The 19,574-nt window shown below is 43.6% G+C and overlaps 2 protein-coding genes and 1 long non-coding RNA gene across 8 annotated transcripts in view; 2 read left to right on the forward strand and 1 right to left on the reverse strand.

Annotated features, from left to right (window-relative positions):
* Nucleotides 1-208: 208 nt before the first annotated feature.
* LOC122865324 lies at nt 209-1,483 on the forward strand. Its single transcript, XR_006375456.1, has 2 exons — nt 209-619; nt 861-1,483. It is a non-coding gene; the product is annotated as an uncharacterized LOC122865324 (long non-coding RNA).
* On the reverse strand, nt 1,330-4,204 carry mrps18c (mitochondrial ribosomal protein S18C). The gene is made up of 6 exons (XM_044173601.1): nt 4,054-4,204; nt 3,839-3,891; nt 3,674-3,757; nt 2,272-2,329; nt 2,128-2,187; nt 1,330-1,588 (listed from the first exon to the last, which is right to left on the reverse strand). The coding sequence occupies exons 1-6, from the start codon at nt 4,112-4,114 to the stop codon at nt 1,512-1,514; spliced, it is 393 nt and encodes a 130-aa protein (XP_044029536.1). The 5' UTR covers nt 4,115-4,204; the 3' UTR covers nt 1,330-1,511.
* A 312-nt stretch (nt 4,205-4,516) lies between these two features.
* helq (helicase, POLQ like) overlaps nt 4,517-19,574 on the forward strand; it is a 180,346-nt gene continuing 165,288 nt past the window's right edge. Inside the window, exons 1-17 of one of the 6 annotated variants that reach the window (XM_044173583.1) lie at nt 4,517-5,428; nt 6,840-7,497; nt 8,459-8,637; nt 9,571-9,771; nt 9,869-9,941; nt 10,044-10,141; nt 10,460-10,558; nt 11,898-12,043; nt 12,126-12,365; nt 13,523-13,664; nt 14,641-14,745; nt 14,847-15,054; nt 16,023-16,180; nt 16,258-16,356; nt 17,389-17,562; nt 17,650-17,763; nt 18,483-19,390. In XM_044173583.1, coding sequence (XP_044029518.1) covers nt 5,252-5,428; nt 6,840-7,497; nt 8,459-8,637; nt 9,571-9,771; nt 9,869-9,941; nt 10,044-10,141; nt 10,460-10,558; nt 11,898-12,043; nt 12,126-12,365; nt 13,523-13,664; nt 14,641-14,745; nt 14,847-15,054; nt 16,023-16,180; nt 16,258-16,356; nt 17,389-17,562; nt 17,650-17,763; nt 18,483-18,518 — 2,907 coding nt within the window. In that variant the 5' untranslated portion in view covers nt 4,517-5,251 and the 3' untranslated portion in view covers nt 18,519-19,390. Of the gene's footprint in view, nt 5,429-6,839; nt 7,498-8,458; nt 8,638-9,570; nt 9,772-9,868; nt 9,942-10,043; nt 10,142-10,459; nt 10,559-11,897; nt 12,044-12,125; nt 12,366-13,522; nt 13,665-14,640; nt 14,746-14,846; nt 15,055-16,022; nt 16,181-16,257; nt 16,357-17,388; nt 17,563-17,649; nt 17,764-18,482; nt 19,494-19,574 lie in introns of those variants that run through there. The other 5 variants (XM_044173582.1, XM_044173581.1, XM_044173584.1 and 2 more) reach the window with 5 other exon arrangements.

The raw sequence follows: 19,574 nt of genomic DNA on the forward strand, positions 1-19,574 counted from the left end.
GTAGCTCAGCGAGGCTGCTTTAAACTACATGCTAACATCAGCATGCTAACATGTTTATCATGTTCACCAGCTTAGCTTAGCGTGTTAGCAAGCTAACATTAGCTGATTAGCAGTAAATTAGCTGGTTAGCAGTGAAGCTGAGGCTGAGGCTGATGGGAGCGCCAGCAGCTCTGCAGGTGTTTGGTCACAAACCAAAGTGTCGGACACGTTAACATGTCGACCTGATGGTGGCGCTAGATGGAAAGTCAGAGGATCAGCAGAGTTATTACAGTTCATCCTGAGGGGAGCATGAACGATGAAGCACGTCTCATCACAGTCCAGCAGCTGCTGATGCTTCAGTCTGAACAAAGTGGAGGACGGACGGACGTTATGGTCCCTATGGGAAATCAGTAACAGGGACTCTGTTTCTGAACAAGCTGCAACGATTAGTCGATTAATCGTTTAGTCAATCGACAAAATAAATCAGCAAATATTTTAATAATTGATTCATCGTTTTCAGCCAGGTGAGCTACCAGGGCTGAGTAATACCAGAGCAATCATTACGGCTGAGTCCTTATCGCAGTGGCTCGGGTTCGATCCCAACCCGCGGCCCTTTGCTGTCTAATAAAGAAACAGCTTTGTCCCAGGCATCCCAACATCACGCACTGTGCGTAGGGCACCTTGAGGGGGCACCAAAAATAGCCTAATGAAATTTTTTTTTTTTTAAATGCTATTATTTCATTAAGAAATATTAGGCACATTTTAGCCATGTATATGTAACGAAAAAGGGGAACAAGAAAGATATTTAATAATTGCTCTAGTCTAGTGTGTCTCAATCCGTTCGGTTGTTCGCGTGAGAATTATGCTTAGGTGGCTAGCAGTGGTCCCAGGTTCTCAAATGTGAGAATTTGCTTGGTAGTTGAATTTTTTGCGATGCATCATCATTTTGTATGTATGTAAAGCTACTAGTTAAATGTAGTGCAGTGAAAAGTCCAATATTTCCTCTGAGATGTAGCAGAAGTACAAAGTGTCATGAAATGGGAATACTCAAGTACAGTACGAGTACCTCACATTTGTACTCAAGTACAGCACCGGAGTAAATGTACTTAGTTACCTTCCAGCAGTGGACATGACTGCAAACACCAGCTGTGACCAATCAGCAGGTTTCACCTCAGAGGAAGAAAGATTCACAACTTTGTTTTTAATATGAAACGTTTTCGGGGGTTTCAGCTGTTTTGTTTCCTGTTTCACCGACATGTTTTACCTGTGAGTGAGTTTGCCTGCTCAGACTGTTTCGTTCCGAAGAGATCAAACTAACCTGAAGTGTTTTACAAGAAGAAGAAGAAGAAGTTTTGTGAGGCAGAATTTAGCTTTAATATTTCCTACAACAGTAATCATCTCTGGGCTTCAGTATGCCATGTGACGACATCTGTCATACATAACGGAGTATAATTTAATAAACAAATGATTACAGATTCAACACAGGAGACAACACACACACACACACACACACACACACACACACTGATCCGCTAATCCAGATGTTTGATTCCACAGATGTTGGGATCCTTCATGAACTGCGGATGCTTGTGGGTCACCGACATGAAACCTGGATGGAGAAAGTCGCGTTGATTAGTCGATTAAATCGATAAGAAAAATAGCTAAATGTCTCAAACGTGACATGTTTCCTCGTCTTAGATGATAAACTGAATCTCTGGGTTTCTAACTGTTGGTCAGACAAAACGAGACATTTGAAGACGTCACTTTGGACATATTTCAGTGTTCTCTGATGTTTTACTCTCTTAAAAGAATAACTGAAGTCATCGTTAGCTGCAGCCCCGGATTATTGCTCACCCTCTGGAGGCTTCGGATGCAAAACAACTTGCGGTTGGATTCACGACAGTTTTCAAGGACAGAAAACATCTAAATGTCCACAGAAACGTCTCAAACCACGTCCTCACCGTCCATCACTGACTTCAGTGTTTAACGTTTCATTCAATGTGCGATTTAAACGTATTTCGGCTTGAAACAGGAGCATTCTGGGCCTTTTTCCTGCCACGGCCACCTTGCCTGTAGAGGGTGTCTGATTTTAAAATGATATATTTCGGGTGAAACATCACTTTAAAGAACGATCCGAAGAAAACGTACCCATCGAGTGAGCTTTCTTTATAGCTTTTGAGACTTCCCTTTGTTTTCTTCCACATAAGCCTGTAAAACAAAAGAAAAGAGACGACGTGAATCGATCTGCAGACAGGAAATGATTCGGACGCAGTGTGACGTTCAGCTGCTCACCTGTGATGTGTCGACCGTAGATCCTGCCTGTGTGAGGCGAGATGAACTGAGATAGCAGCTGTAAAGAAGACAGGTGGGAGTAAATACACTTAGTGATGCTACGCGTCACGCTCTGTATCTGAGCTCGTATCACCTCCTGCTCACGGTGACGAAGCTTCGTTTCAGGTGTCCGACAGCAGGAAAGGTTCAGGATACGTTCTTTAAAAGACACAGGAGGGGAAACCCGCAAAACACGTCTGCAGTCGAGCAGGTTGTAACTGATTATGTGAGCATTACTGTAGTGTTTTATTTGATTTCTCCCAATGCAGATTGTGTTTTATTCTGACATTATTTCTGTCACGCTCGCTGCTCTCTGATCAGTTACACAAGCATTCAAAGGTCCTCAGGTAAAAAGGCAATAAGCATGTGCAGAACACTACGAGGCACCAGGAGTACGGCCCCAGTTTCAGTTTATAGTTACAACTTACTATTAATGTTGTTATTATTCTGTTTTTCATTTGCCAAACCAGCCGATTGACCATCCAGGAAGCCTGTTCCCTACCTGAAACATGAAAACACGTAAATCTCACCTGAACAAGTTGCTCGCTTACCTGTGTAACCTGACGCCTCTGAGTAACCTGGTTTCCTGTGTGCATGTAAACGTGCTGACTGACAAGGTGTGAACAGGTAAATCTACGTCAGTGGTCTCAGTTTCCTGCTGTGAGTTTTAGTTTGCTTTCGTGAACACACGAAGCCTCCAGCAATGGACCCAAATTCAACTGACCGGAAATACAGGCTAACCTACTGTATTATCAATGACACACAGTCTAACATCAGTTTAAGAGCCACACACACACACACACACACACACAGGTGCCCCACACACACACACACACACACACACAGGTGCCCCACACACACACACACACACAGGTGCCCCACACACACACACACACACACACACAGGTGCCACACACACACACACACACACACACACACACAGGTGCCACACACACACACACACACACACACACACACACACACACACACACACACACACACACACACACACACACACACAGGTGCCCACACACACACACACACACACACACACACACACAGGTGCCCCACACACACACACACACACACACACACAGGTGCCCCACACACACACACACACACACACACAGGTGCCCCACACACACACACACAGGTGCCCCACACACACACACACACACACACACACACACACACACACACACACACAGGTGCCCCACACACACACACACACACAGGTGCCCCACACACACACACACACACACAGGTGCCCCACACACACACACACACACACACACACAGGTGCCCCACACACACACACACACACACACACACACACACACACACACACAGGTGCCTGACTCGCCTGAATATTCTTGTAGTCCACTGTGATACTGCAGAGAGCGCATCCTTTCTGTGGCTCTTTGAACGGGTTCTCCATCTGAACAAGCTGAAGAAAACACACCATTACCGTTATGTTACACTGATATATCACTGTCGAACATATTCAATTACAGGATACAATACCTACCGTGTCGTGTTTTTGTTGGGCTACATTTGAAACGGCCGTAACACTTCTTAAACCTGCAGGAGCACAAAACATTTTCATAGCAGCTCGCTGGCTAACGTTAGCATTAGCAAGATTATCTGTAGCTCACTGGAATCAAACTTATATTTAAAAAAACAAGTATCAATAGTTTATTTTACACATTCACACAGTTGCTAAAGCACTTTCTGCAGCCTTACTTGTGTTTCCATGTGGTGATAAAACAGGCTTGAGCCTCTGAAACCCTCTCAGAGCGAGCATTTTGACCTGACACACGACCGGATGTTGTCAAACAGGAAGTGCGCTGCTTCACTCGGTTTTCTAACTATTCGTTCCTACCACTTCTAAAGTTACTGTTTGTTAATTTGAGGTAAATTACACGTAAAATATAGCTTCATTTGTGAATACCAAATGAATATACGATGTGTGATTATTTTTATTTTTTTTTGGTACTCGTAGATTTTAAGTTTCTGACACGAATGCGATTTAATAGTTCAGATCTAATGTTTTGTCGGAAAAGATTAAATGTTACCCTCATCAAAGATATAACAAGACAAGATGAAAATGCTCCGGAATAGGTGAAGGAGTAGCGTTAGCTCGTCTTACAACGTCGCATTCGTCTAATCCAGTAAGATTTATACAGACTCTGGTGAATAGTCACATAACGTATGTGACTATTCACTAGAGTCTGTATAAATCTTACCGTTTTTAACCCACAGTAACATGCTAAGCACTTTTGTAACGTGGTAAAGGAAAATAAACTTGGCAGAAAATGGCGCCGATTAAGCAAAGTGTGTTATCTGGTCATTAACTTCTCAGACGTTTACTTATTAGCTAAACTAATAAAAGTAAAGAAACAATGTGGGCACTGAAACACTTAGCTCTGCTCGCTAGTTAGCCGGTAAACCGAAGACGGAAATGATGCCGGGATTTCTCTCTTGCTCTGACGGCGCTGTTGACCATTTTTAAATATGATGCTCGCTGAGCTGTTGCAGCCTCTTTGCTAACCAAAGCTGAAAGCAACGGAGCCACTTTTTAAAAATTATTTTTGCGACATATTTGTATAATGTTTACGGGCGTTTGTGGTTGAGTTATAGTGTTTGTAGTGACTAATTAACGCGCTGAGGGAACAAATTGGGGAGTTAAACTGCCAGGAGTAAGCTAGCTCAACTAACTGCTTGACTAGGTAACGTTTACCTTAACGCTTTAGCGGCGTTGTTAACGGCTTGTAACAACACGGGCACTGAAGTATAAGCTGGTAACGATGTCTGTGTCTCAGCTCCACCTCTGTGCACGGGGTTCCGCTTGTTAGCTTTCTGTGTCACAGTTTGTTTACTAGCTGACCCTGTTGGACATGTAGCATCAGGCGGGCGGAGAGACAGCGGAACCTGGACTGTGATGAATGCCGGAAAGCAAGAAATCAAAGTAAAGAGAGTTTCCTCGAGGAAGAGGCCGAGGGACGGCCTGAAGACTCACCTGACACCTGCCCAGAAGAGAGGCGGAGGCACCTGTCCACAGCCATGTCCCACAGCCTGGAGGCTCGGCAGCATCATGGCTGATGTACAAGCTGCTGAGGTGTGTTACTGACCAAGAGTTGATCAATCAATCAATCAAACTTTATTTCTATAGCACCTTCCAACAACCGAAACTGAACCAAAGTGCTGTACAACATTAAAAACAAGATTTAAAAAAAAAAATTGATCTATAGGCAACTGACTGATAATCAATCACTGGTTCCAGCCTCTTAAATGTGAATATTTGCTCGTTTTCGTTGTCTTCTATCATATTAAACTGAACATTTTTGGGTTTTGGACCCAGAAGAAACAAGCTGTTTTAATATGTCAACTCGGGTTTTGGGAAAACTGATTTTCACTACTTTCTGATGATTTATTGACCAAAAAATGAATAGTTTTAATCAAGTAAATGATTGGCTGATTAAAATGATTTAGATACACATACAGGCTTCAGCTGGGGCTGAAGGACATGCAAAACAAACCCTTTTGCGATTATTTTTGACAGATATTGCGATATGAGTCACGATTTTAGTGGGAATGCCGATTTTTGCATTTAATTTTCACTGAACAAAATTATGTGATTTTTGCTGGAGTCTGTACCAAACAAGCATGTTCCCTTACGTCTGGAGAATATGATCTGTAGGCCACAGTGACTCATTTATAATGTATGTTGTGGCACATTTTAAATTTTTATCAAAAAAAATTGCAGCTCCTGCGATTTGGATATTGCACTTGGCCACATTGCGATTTCGATAATATTTCGATTAATTGCTCAGCCCTAGCTGCAACTGATTATTTTCTCAATTAATCGTTTAGTCTATAACAGTCCATTTTACTATAATGTAAGACAAAGAAAAGCATCAATTCCTCAGATTTGAGAAGCTGGAACCAGCAAATGTTTCACATTTTTTACTTAAAAAAAAGACTTTCCTGCCCCACAAATCAGGAAATCCACTGATATTTGAAACACAAATAAGAGGCATCAGTTTCCCTTTAAAACCATCTTCAGGAGCAGTTTGGTGTCAGGAAACAACAGCTGATTAATACCAACTGTGACAGCTGATTGATCAGTTGGGCAGATTATTAATAGAAATAATTGACCCAAATAAATACTGGGACGTCCTGCTTCCTGAAGAAGACCTTCCTTGAACAGTCGTCTGAAAGCTTCTATGAAACTGAAGTTGTTTATTAGATGTCGAGAGCTTTGAATGTTGTTACGTGTTCATCTTATAAACAGTGTAGGTCTGCGACATCATCTGCCTAATTAATGCAACCGACCAATCAGCTGTCACTGCAGGTATTGATCAGCTGTCGTTTCCTGGCACCAAACGGCTCCTGATGATGGTTTTAAAGGAAACCTTGGAAGCTTGAAACTGCTACACTCGACTAATTGATTAATCAACTAATCATTTCAGCTCCAGTTTCAGCATTGATGAGACGACTGTAGAATAACGGCCCTGTTTTGTTGGCAGTACTGCAGCGACAGTGAGGATTTATTTGGGGACTACGACAGCATCCTGGAGGACAGCTCTCTCCTGGCAAAGCTGGACGACGCAGAACAAGATGAAAGGCAGCGAGGCCTCCAGCGTTCGGCTCACACCGACTCTGTGGATCAGCCGGACTTCACGCCTCCGCGGCCATCGAAGGACGGCGCCTGGAGACCGTCCTGTGAAGATATTCTCACGGACTCCATCTTAGACGGCCTCGGAGACGAACCCTTCGAGGACTTACCGCCCAGCCAGCATCAGTTTCAGGAACAGGTCAACGAGAATGCGAAGAGGAGCAGACTGCAGGACGGAGATAAAACCTCTACACCTTTAAGAAACGCTGACGGGACCTCTGAGGCTGGAAGAGAAAGAAACACGGAGGATAAAACCAAGAGACAAACCGAGGCGAGGAGGAGCGTGACGGATCAGCTGAAGAGGACGATGCTCTGTAACGCAGCCGCTCCCTCTAATGTTTCACGGACCGTCGTGTTAAAAGAAGCGGTGGTTTCTGAGGAGATCAGCGTCGCCATGCAGGCCATGGAGACCGTGTCTGCTGAGACGACTGACCTCGGGCCGTTCTTTGGACTCCCCACCAAAGTGAAAGACCTGATGCACAAACTGAGAGGAATCAAGAATTTATATGGTGATGCACTGGTTTTGTTTAGTAGATCAACAGAAAATGTATCGGCAACAATTTTGATAATCACATAATCATTAAAGTCACTTTTATAATGTGAAGATTAGCTGGTTTTCTTGCTTTGGGGGCACATTTTTCACTATTTTCTGATATTTTTTTAGACTAATCGATTAATTGTGAAAATGATCGGCAGACTAGCGTTGCAATTAACGGTTATTTTTTATTAATTATTGATCTTCAGATTTGTTTTTCCACGAATCCACTAATCATTTGATCTATAAAATGTCAGAAAAAGGTGAGAAGTACCACAATGTCCCACGTCTTCAAACGTCTCATTTTGTCCGACCAGCAGTCCAGAAGATATTCAGTTTGCTGAAGCAAATATTCACATCTGAGAAGCTATAATCGGTACATTTTTCCTTAGAAATTGATTATCAAAACAGTTGCTGATTGATTTTCTGTCGATGGACTAATTGTCAGCTCTACTGCAGATTAATTGATAATGAAAATAATCGTTAGTTGCAGCCCTACATGTTTCTGTGAATAGTTCAACATTTTGGGAAATCCTCTTCTTCTCTTTCTTTGCTGAGAGTCAGATGTTCAGATTGATGCCACTCTCATGTGGCTTAGCTTAGCATAAAGACTGGAAACAGGGGGAAACCGCTAAACAACGTGGCCTTTTTACACTTCACTTTTTGTACAGATTAAACGAGTCAGATATAACATGTTAATCAGTGAGCTTTACAGGTGGATTAGGTGGATTTTGTTACCTTTGGACAGAGCCAGGCTAGCTGTTTCTCCCTGTTTCCAGTCTTTATGCTAAGCTAAGCTAACCAGATGCTGACTGTAGCTTCATATTTACCGCACAGACATTAAAAGATAATGGCAAATACTCAAAATACCAAACTTTTCCTTTAAGCCAATGTTGCTTGAAATAGAGATGAAGAGTTTCCGTTTCTTTTTTCAGATTGGCAGGAGACGTGTCTGAACCTGGACTGTGTTCAGGAGAGGAAGAATCTGATCTACTCTCTTCCCACCAGCGGAGGGAAAACTCTTGTTGCAGAGATCCTCGTCCTCAGAGAGCTGCTGTGCAGGAAGAAAGACTGTCTGTTCATCTTACCGTACATATCGCTGGTGCAGGAGAAGGTACTGGGACGAAAGAAAAGCAGAGCCACATGCAGTAAAAATACCTTCAGCATTTGTGCTCATCGAGATCTGTTTTTCAAGAGAGACCTGTGCACAAGAATAAACACAGTCTAAAGATTCACATAGAAAGTCTCACAGAACAGAGACACGTCACCACAGGAGAGTCCCGCCTTCTGTGATCACATATACTGGATTTTAATGCAGCCGAATTTATGATATAGTTGTTCTCATTTACACATTTTTCTGTTTCTGTTGTCAGAAGTTGGAAGTAGTGTGAAATTTGCTCATAAATACTGCCTAAACCCTGTCATTACCAAGCTTTGGACCTCAGATAAAATCGTTATTTTATAATCACTCCATTGTCTGACAAAATGAACAAAAATCCACGTTAATTACAGCAGCTGTGCCGTGAGATCAACTATATTGACATTTAAAATGCGTGATCACAGAGAAAGAGGGAAATAAAATCAACGAATCCAGTCAGCTCTGTGGCCAAAGTTTGTTTATTGTTTCTGAGAGCGGTGCAAATGGATGGTGACGTGTTTCTGCTCACATATGGTTATTTCTTTTTCTATTTCACCGCACTGCTACGATTCACCTACGACCTTCATCACACCATCTGAACTCAAAACCCAAAAACTGATGTCGTACAGTCTGACACACTGCGACTAAAACTTAATTAGACCATCTCATACAGTGTCCTGACATGAACCTGACTGTTATTACACAGTCTATAAGCACCATATGAGAAGGGTGGCATATAAAATGGTGTCATCTGCATACAAATGTACATTACAACGTGGCAGAGATTATATTATTTATGTTTATAGTGAATAGAAGAGGACCAAGAATAGAGCCTTGTGGGACACCTTACTTAACCTTCAAAGCACTTCATTTTGAACCGCTGGAAACTACTGCGTGGTTATTTTGCAGGTACATGGGTTAGCGAGCTTTGGCCTGGAGCTGGACTTCATGGTGGAGGAGTACGCTGGCAGTAAGGGCAAGTTTCCTCCAGTGAAGAGAAGAAACAGCAGATCACTTTACATCGCTACGATAGAGAAAGCCCACAGCCTCGTCAACTCTCTGATAGAGACCGGCAGGATAGGTGACCTCGGCCTGGTGGTGGTCGACGAGGTACAAGCACACCTCTGTTTGAATAAAAGGTGTTTTAGCTGTGACAGTAAAGGCAGAGATGCTGAGCTTAATGTCAACATTTGTCTTCCATATGCAGCTTCACATGTTGGGTGATGGCAGCAGAGGGGCTGTTATTGAAATGACCCTGTCCAAAGTTCTCTACATGAGCAGTAAGTGTCCTCTCTTCTTTTAATTCTTCTTCTTTCTTCTTTTAATCGCAGTCGTCTCGTTGAAACCGTTCGAACGAATGATCCTCCTCTGTTCTTCTCCAGAATCGACTCAGATTATTGGGATGAGCGCCACTCTGGGAAACATCAAAGACCTGCAGACGTTTCTGAGGGCTGAAAATTACACGAACGACTTCAGACCTGTACGTGATTTTTAACCCGTTAAATGCTCTAAATGCACTGACAGCTGTTTATTTAAGCATGCTGTAGTGTTTTAAACCAGAAGTCTGGTGATATTCTTTGTTTCTTCTTGTCAACAAATCCCAGCAGTGAATGTATCTGCTAACAAGTGTTGTGCGTGAATCACAGCCTTCTTCCTCTGAGCCATAGAGCTCCCAGAAACTATTAAAAACACATGAGTGAGCCGCACTGTTGCACTGGGCGACATGTTCCTTCATTATTATACTCTATTCTGTACCAGCCTGCCTCTGCGACTGGCAGTAAAACTGTTTTCGGTGCAGGTCCAGCTCAAGGAGTATGTTAAACTGAAGGACACGATCTATGAAGTGGACCCAAAGGAAGAGGAATGTTTTAGATTATCACGTCCTCTCAACTTTAAGGTCAGTACAATATTCACATACTGTGTTTGTTTGAGTTATAACCACATTTTTTAGTCACTGTCAGTCAAATAAACTTCCAGAGAGAAAAGAGAGCAGCATGAGGTCGCTGTGAAGCTCAAAGGCAGCATCTTATTTTAGTTTTTCTGCGTTGCTTCGACACATTTTAGAAAGAAAAGGGCCGGTTTTCCAAAACAGGCGTGACAAACAACAAAACTGTGTTCCAGTTTGTAAAAAAAAAAAAAAAAAAAAAAAAAAAAAAAAAGGTGGCGTGTTCTCAAAACTCTTCATTCAGTCATGAAAATCACAACAGAAACTCCCCGGTCAAGACATCAAAAGACAAACATCCTCCCTTTTTCAACACAACGCATCAAATCATGAATTCACACCTGAAGTAATTTAGTGGAGATAAACAGAACTGAAAATATAAATAACAAAATACTGCAGTCAGCCTGTTTACTGCTCCATATCTGTCCTGTCATCTACATCCGGTCACATCGCACCGACTCTGATAGGAACTAACCTGCAGAAATGTCATCATCGGTTGCAGCCGTTCACACAGCTCTACATTTCCCGTCTGTCCGTGCTGAAGAGAGATCCTTCCTCTGCCGCTCTTCCTGACGTTTCTGCCATTTTTTCCCAGTTAGTTTTTATTTCCCCTGATCTGAATCGAGGGTCTAAGGACAGAGGGGGTCGTATGCTGTACAGATTTTAAAGCCACTTGAGGCAAATTTATGATTTGTGATAATGGGCTATATAAATAAAATTGACTTGACTTGACATCACATCTTGTGCCACACCAGCCAGGTGTGTCCTGCGTACCTGTGCCTTCACACTGATCATAGAGTCACAGGTTTTGTACCTGTGTATATTCTCACACAGACAGTGAGCCGACAGATTTGTCTTCATCAGGAACAACACTGGGAATATTGTCTCTCTGGCGAAAACTAAACTTGTGTTAAATGTTCTGCAAGCCGATCTTACTGTGTGAAAGTTAAAGACAACTGTGTCAATAGAGAAAAACTGTAAATGTGTTTATCCTGACTGAGGCTGGCTACTACTTAATGTAAGACAGAAATGATAGGAACACTTATTACAGTGTAAGAGTCAAGTGACAGATTTGTAAAGAGGTTTCATGCCCCTCGTTCCATTACCACACTGGTGCTAATGTTCCTTTATGAAATATTAATATTCAGTTTTGAATTTTGAGTTTATTTTAAAGCGTGACAGCATGTGTAAAACCAGTACTACAGGGAAAGACGGCACTAAGTACCTACGAGTGCTAGCTACAAATGATACTAATGTTCCTGACAGTATGTCTGATCTTTGTAACGTCCCTCAGTACTCGAGTGCGATGCAGAAGATGGACCCGGATCACATCATTGCTCTGGCGACTGAAGTCATTCCAACACATTCCTGCCTGGTGTTCTGCCCCACCAAGAAGAACTGTGAGAACGTCGCAGGGATGATCTGCAAATACCTGAAAGAGTAAGTGAACCTGCCGTCGGCCGTCGGCCGTCTGCCGTCGACCGTTCTGACCGATTCAGCGCTGTTGTCTCGACTCTTTCAGGGAGTTCCTCCGGCTCCGGGAGGCAGAGAAGGCCGTCCTCCTCAGAGAGCTGAGGGACAGCGGGAACGGCTCGGTGTGTCCGGTGCTCAGGAGGACGGTGCCGTACGGTTTGGCCTATCACCACAGCGGGCTGACCTCCGAGGAGAGGAAGCTGGTGGAGGAGGCCTACTCCAACGGGGTCCTCTGTCTCCTCACCTGCACCTCCACCCTGGCTGCGGGGATCAACCTACCTGCCCGCAGGTTAGCCACTGATACACTGATGATTCTGGGTTTCTGAAGCAGGCAGGTATCACTGTCAGGGCAGGGACGACTCTGCTTCAGCCAATAGTTAGCCATGTTTTATATTAAAATAAGCCCATATTCATAAACTACATCCAAACCACCTTAATTGAGCAGTGACAGAGAGTTCACAGCTTTTATATAAATTGAGATATTCCTTTACACTGATGCTTCGGCTACATAATCGAAGCCCAGATTGTTTCATTTGAATACGTTTTAACAACCAGGAAAACCGCTGCCTTAAAGTATCAGTCTGCTGCTATTTTATATTTTTCTTCTTGTCTTCGAATCTCATGTTCAGACTCAAACCAGCAACAGGCCGGTCCGTCTCTCAGTACCATCTGACTTCCTGTCTGCGGCGCTCAGCTGCGAGCCCATTGGTTCCTGCTGAAGACGTAAATCTTTAAAAACACAGATCTGTAGTTTCCTGTTTAAAAAGGCTCAGTAGTTTCCTCAAACAGCTGCTCGCTGGAGTTTCTATCAGACCAACAGGAGGAAACAGAGCATCTGTTGGGGACTATTTCCAGCGGCGGATGAATCCACATGTGGTGCTGTAGTGAGTGTTTGGGGCAGCAGGACGGTGTGTGTGGGGCTGAGTCAGAATAAACTACAGTGTGTGTGTTCGTGGTGATGAAGCAACATGTCACGCAGTGCAACAGAGCGGCTCGCTGATGTGATTTAATAGTTTCTGGACAACGATGGAGGAAGAAGATCCATCAGCTGTGATTCAACACCTGTTAGCAGATGCGTTCACTGCTGGTTTGAACATGAGATTTGTTGACAAGAAGAAACAGAGAATATCACCAGACTGATCCATTAAAGGACCATACTGATGTCACTGCGAGTGAGTAGAGAGAGAGCAGCTATTTACTACAAATAACATATATATTCATTTAAAATCTGAAACACTGGGTTATGCTATGGGGAAGTGATCGGTACAGTACCGTAGTAAAACAACAACACTGGATTGGTCCTTTAATCTGTTTGGGAATCTCTAGAATTACACAAATTACAGGATGATGTTGTAAAGTTTGACGCTATGAGTCTGTGTTCTGTATGTCTCGTGTTCTGTATAAATTGAGTCTATTTTGGCGTTGACCCTGATGTCCTCGAATCAGAGTGATCCTGCGCTCACCGTACGTGGCCACAGACTTCCTGAAGAGGAGCCAGTACAAGCAGATGGTGGGACGGGCCGGCCGAGCGGGCATCGACACCGTGGGAGAGAGCATCCTCATCCTACAGGACAAGGACAGAGATATGGTGACTACACTCACAGCAGGGTGGTAGGAGCTGCTTCAGGCACCGCTGAAAGTCTGGTCCATATTCTCTAAAGGCGGGGACGCACATTAGGACGGTATCTCGCTGGACCGGGTCTGTTCCGGTCTGGGTCAGCCGGTGTTGACAGTCTGCAGATAAAGTCATACAGTGTGTGATGTGTAAAGAGTCCGAAGTCGTTCTCACAAAGATTTTTTTAAACACGTTTGATATTTGTGACTGACCTTGGCGACCAACGATGTCACTTTCGTGTCGCCGAGGGAGACATACCTGTAAATAAACAAATGAAGAAGAAGCATGGCGGGCAAAAAAAGTTTGTCTTCAGCTTCGTCCAAAGCTTTAGACAGTGTTGGTGACTGACGGTTCTCTCTCTCTTCTGTTTCCTTGATTAAAAAGTCAAAGGTACAACAAGCCTGTATCCAATCACAGAGCTTTAAACGTTGTTGTTGAGTAAAATCTGCAGATTCAATCAGTTTGATTTCAGATTGTGTTCCAGTTTAATTCAGTAACTGTGGCAACGGGTGTTGTTTTGTTAACTGACAGGAAAAAGCTGATTTCTCAGAAACAAACTGTTGGTCAGAACATAAACTTACAGTCTGATTAAATGATCTTCCTGTGTTTCTGTGTTGAAGAACATTAAGGAAATTACAGCTGATTGATTGGTTATTTGTTTTGTCTATAAAATGTCCGAAAATAGTGAAAAATGTCCGTTACAATTACCTAAACCCCAAGGGGACGCCTTTAAATCTCTTGTTTTGTCTGACCAACAGTCCAAAACCCAAAGAAATTCAGTTTACTGTCATAGAAGTCTAAGAAAACCAGGAAATATTCACTAATCAATGAATCGACCAGTCGTTTCAGCTCTGCGGGGGGAGATCATTAAAAGAAATATATGTAAACTACTTCCTGAACCAGCAGCTCCACACTCTTTGTGTATTCACCTAGTTTGTGTTTGTTTCAGGCGAAGACACTTGTGTGTGCCCCGATGGAAAAGTGTTACAGCAACCTGATGCACGACGACGGGAAGGGCCTCCTGAGCCTCATCCTGTCGCTCGTTGGATTAAATGTAAATCCCTCTGCTTCTTATTTCTCATTACCCCGAGGTAGACATCCTTCAAGTCTTTACGGCTGTGTGGACGCCCATGAATCGGTGCTGCTCTGTTGCAGATCACCACGTCAGCGGATCAGATCAGAGACTTCCTGTGTGGGACGCTGCTGTACGTCCAGCGGAGGCAGCTGTGCGTGGAGAAGAGTCTGCGGGAGGTGGTGCGGCAGTGCGTCGACCTCCTGAAGGACAAAGACCTCATCACCGAGACTGCAGACTCTCACGGTCAAACGCTGCAGGTCACCAAGCTGGGAAAAGCCACTTATAAAGGTCAGTCACTCTCACGTCTGTAAGGGTCTGAATCCGTCACACTTGAGCAATTCAGAGATAAATACTTGGCTCCAGACTGAAATATCTCTACAACTGTTGGATGGATTCTCGTGAACTTCTGTCCAGACGTTCACGTTCCCCTCAGGATGAATCCCGCTCACTTTTGTGGTCCTCTGACTTTTCATTTAGAACCGCTGTGACAATTACTGAGCCTCCAACCCGGCAAAAGGTAGTAAAAGACAATCAAACCAGTTGAAAATATAACTGAATACATCAGTAAATAATACAGTTAGTTAAATGATCGAAAGCTTCATACCTTTACTGTATCCTCCAATCAGTTAAAAAAGAGATTTATTTAATTTTCTACCTCCAGAGATAATTAAATGGGGGGAAAGAGTTGAAAAATGAAATGAGCTGGTGAAAAGTTAAATAGAAGAGTAAAATAAATTTACATTTAAATTATTTAACTAACTTTATTGTTTATTTCTGACTTGTCTGATAAACTTTTACTTCCTTTGATCAGTTTCGTTGTTCAGACTGAAACATCTGGACTGTGATGAGACGTGCTTCATCGTTCATGCTCCCCTCAGGATGAACTGTAATAACTCTGCTGATCCTCTGACTTTCCATCTAGCGCCACCATCAGGTCGACACGTTAACGCGTCCGACACTTTGGTTTCTGACCTGCAGAGCTGCTGACGCTCCCATCAGCCTCAGCTGCACTCTGTGTTTACTGCTGATTAGCTAATGTTAGCATGCTAACACGCTAAGCTAAGATGATTATACCGGCTAAACATCAGCATGTTAGCACTGTCAGTGTGAGCACGCTGATGTTAGCATTTAGCTCAAAGCGCCGCTGTGTGTAAGTGCAGCCTCACAGAGCTGCTAGCTGCAGACTCAGTGTGAATGAGTTTTATGCTAACTGTACATGTTTGAGTGCAGCTCTGTGACTCATCTGTCGTCCTCAGGCTCAGTGGATCTGGCCTACAGTGACATGCTGTACAAGGACCTCTCTAAAGGTCTGGAGGGTCTGCTGCTCAACAGTTGCCTCCACCTGGTCTACCTGGTCACACCGTACGACATGATTTCACAGTGCAAGCCCGACTGGATGATGTACTTCAGACAGGTAGTGAGTCATTGTTAGACATTATAAAGTCACTTTTTCACAGCTCAGTGGAAACCCGTCAGTTTTGTTTGTTGCAGTTCACCCTGCTGTCAGTTGCAGAGCAGAAGATGTCTGCAGCCGTCGGAGTGCCTGAGAGTTTTGTTGCCAGAAAAGCTGCAGGACAGACGGTGAAAAAGGTAAGAATTAACCCACAGGTTCAACACCTAACCTTAATCTACATTTGGCTGAAGAGGAGGAAGTCTGGTGGAACACGTTTCTTCTCAAGCCTGAATATTTCCTCGGTGTAAACATGAAAAGACGAAACATTAGTTATTGAGAGCTTGTGGAAAAATATACTTACGCTGCATTTTAAGAAGGACATGGAGCCCAGGAAGTATCAGGGGTATACATTCTGATGATTGTGATCACTATTTAGTAATTCATGCTAACTTGTGTGTGCGAATTAGCAATTAGGAATTTAAAATTAGTAGCTTGTGGCCACAAATAAGTCAATCAAATCCCGTTTTTGATACTAAAATATAAAAGATTAACTGATTTTCCACCTCAGCGTGTGATTCCAGGTGTTTCCAGGTGTTGGGGAGTTTTACTGCACATGTGATAAAGTAGCATAAAGCCTTTAGTGTCTCAGAGGGAGCTGTGTGAAGTCTGCTAAATGTCCTCAAGTGATGTCACTCGAGTCGGCGTCGGGCGGGGCTGCAGGCTACATTAGCCGCTGCTAGCATAACACTCCACAATCTCTGACTGAACCGTTGCATTGTGGGTAATGTAGGCGCCAGGTTTTAACAAGGAAGAAGAATATGTGGAATAAAAAAAAGACGACATCTCTGGTTCTGCTGCATCGATTTAGTTCCTTTTTTTTTTACAGTACATGTACGCAAGTATGTGAACGATTCTGTTCACGACGCGGCCGGTTGTCTGCACGAACGCGTGGTTAAAAAGCAAGTATATCTCCAGCTTTAGACGAACTGGATTTCCTGCATTCTGTCAACAGTCAGTAAGAAATGCAGGTGTGAGGGTTTAATATTGAACTAATAATTTAGAGTATAATAATGAAGCAGATCGAATTTATTTGTTGTAGATGTTTGTAGTCCTTTGATGTTTGGTGGTCTGGTGGTGGAGAATAACCCACCACTGCAGGGGGCGTGTACTGTGATATGAAACTCTTCTGGAGTGGAAGCAGCTCATGTCCTGGTCTTGTTGTGTCTCAGAGCGTGAACGTGGAGGTGGTGAGGAGGATGTACCTGGCTCTGGTGCTGTTTTCTTTACTGAAGGAGACGAACCTGTGGAGCGTGGCCGACAAGTTCCAGCTGAGCCGAGGCTTCGTTCAGACTCTGCTCAGCTCCTCCTCGGCCTTCTGCTCCTGCGTGCTGCACTTCACAGAGGTATCGCCGCCACTAACATCTGATAACAAACTGCCTCCGGCACGTCATGAGACTGATCTCAGGTCTGTGAAATGTGTCTGTGATCAGGAGCTGGAGGAGTTCTGGCCGTTCAAAGCCCTGCTGACGGAGCTGACGCGAAGGCTGAGCTACTGCGTGAAGGCTGAGCTCATCCCCCTGATGGAGGTGGCTGGAGTCATGGAGGTCAGTGTGGACGTTCACAGATAGGAGCCTGTATTTATCGAACGTCTCAGAGGAGGACGTCGGTCCCATCTGGCCAAAGATTCTGTCAACTTATTCGATTATTCCATCAACAGATAATCAATCACCAAGTATTTTGATAGGTGCTTAATGGTTTCAGTTATCTACCAAGCACTAACGCTTCTCACGTGAGGGTTTCATGTCATCGTAGCTTTAATATTTTTGAGGATTCTGGGAAAATGTGATGGATATTTTTCACTATTTTCTGACATTTTATTTATTTGTAACAAACGATGGTTTGCAGATTAATCGATTATTAAATCTGAAGAAGACTTTTTTCAGCGGTAGAGGATACCGTTTTACCTGCAATTAACCAGTTATTAGTTCATCTGTCCATTTGTCTGTCTTTCACATTATCATTTAGTTTTGTTTTATTGTTCACGCTGAAGAAAACTGTCGTACATTTCGTTTAAGTTTTTTCATCGTAGTTTTAGATGACAAAATTAACACTGGTTCAGATTTTTGAAATAGATCTGGTTGAGGCCGTTTTACCTATTTGATAAGATTTTGTCCTTCTGAGAATATTGACTTGTTGCATATACAGTCATATGAAATAGTTACTGGCATTCAGACAGGATGAACATCACAGGGGGAGGTGGGGGGTGAAATCTTCACTGAGCTCCTCAGTAATTTAACTCATTTTAACTCTGGTGACATGACAGGATGTGGTCTGTGACATTCAGCAGGACAAGGACTAAAGAGACTAAAGCCTCCTCAGGGGGGCGCCGGAGAGCTGGAGGGGAGGCAACGACACTGCAGGAGGTGGATCTGAGTCAAACAGCGCTCTCCTTCTCAGAGTCATAACTCAGTCGAACACAAATACCTGAAACTCACATCGAATTGTTCGGTGTGACTCACACTTCCAGAGGAGATCATCGTCTCTGACGTCCGTCCAGAATAAATCTCCAGAAACCAGCTGAGACCCCAGAGAAGAAACCTGCAGAACCTGCCTGAGAATCCTCCTGTTTCTAAGTTTCCTTCAGTCTCACAGTGATCCAGAGACAGCTGTCTGTCCGTCCACGGGTCCACTGCAGACAGGAGCTGCTGACTGCTGGTTCGGCTGCTTTAATGGGACAGTTTGACTACATGTGAACACAGACAGGCTAACAGACGTGTCTGTAGAGAGAACAGCAGCACCGACCTGCAGCTGACATCACATCTGATGAGCTGTTACAGGGTCTCGCTCTCCTGATAGCTTTAATGTTTTCATGTCGTCATGTTGGTTCCCAAACAGGCCGATACGTTGGTGTTAGCATGTTAGCATCTATCTGTTTTTCACAGAAAAAAAGGTCATTGTGGTTGTAGTTATTACTGGGGGGGTGAAAATGACCCACATGGGATTAGATTCACTGACCAGAGCAGGTGATGTTAAAATCAGCCCCCTCCCCTGCAGACCTAAATCCAGTCTGAATGCACACTGCACTTTATCTGGCTGGACCTTCAGGGTGAAATAATGATTCTTGTTTGTTGTGAATCTCCTGAAACGTCCGCAGTGAAAATCATTTTCAGAAACGTATATGTTTGTTTTTTCCCTCCAGTCGAGAGCGAAGCAGCTGTATAACGCTGGCTATAAAACGCCGACTCACCTGGCGAACGCCGACCCTGCCATCCTGTCCAAGACGATAGAAAACCTCTACAAGAAACAAGCCGACCTGATCGTGGCTTCTGCTAAAGTGAGTCATGTTTACCTGATGTTTACATCATCACGCTTTCATACAGGAAAGTTTGAATATGATAATTAACGTGTGAACTGC

The sequence above is a fragment of the Siniperca chuatsi genome, linkage group LG18 (genome assembly GCF_020085105.1).
Source record: "Siniperca chuatsi isolate FFG_IHB_CAS linkage group LG18, ASM2008510v1, whole genome shotgun sequence".
NCBI lineage: Eukaryota > Metazoa > Chordata > Actinopteri > Centrarchiformes > Sinipercidae > Siniperca > Siniperca chuatsi.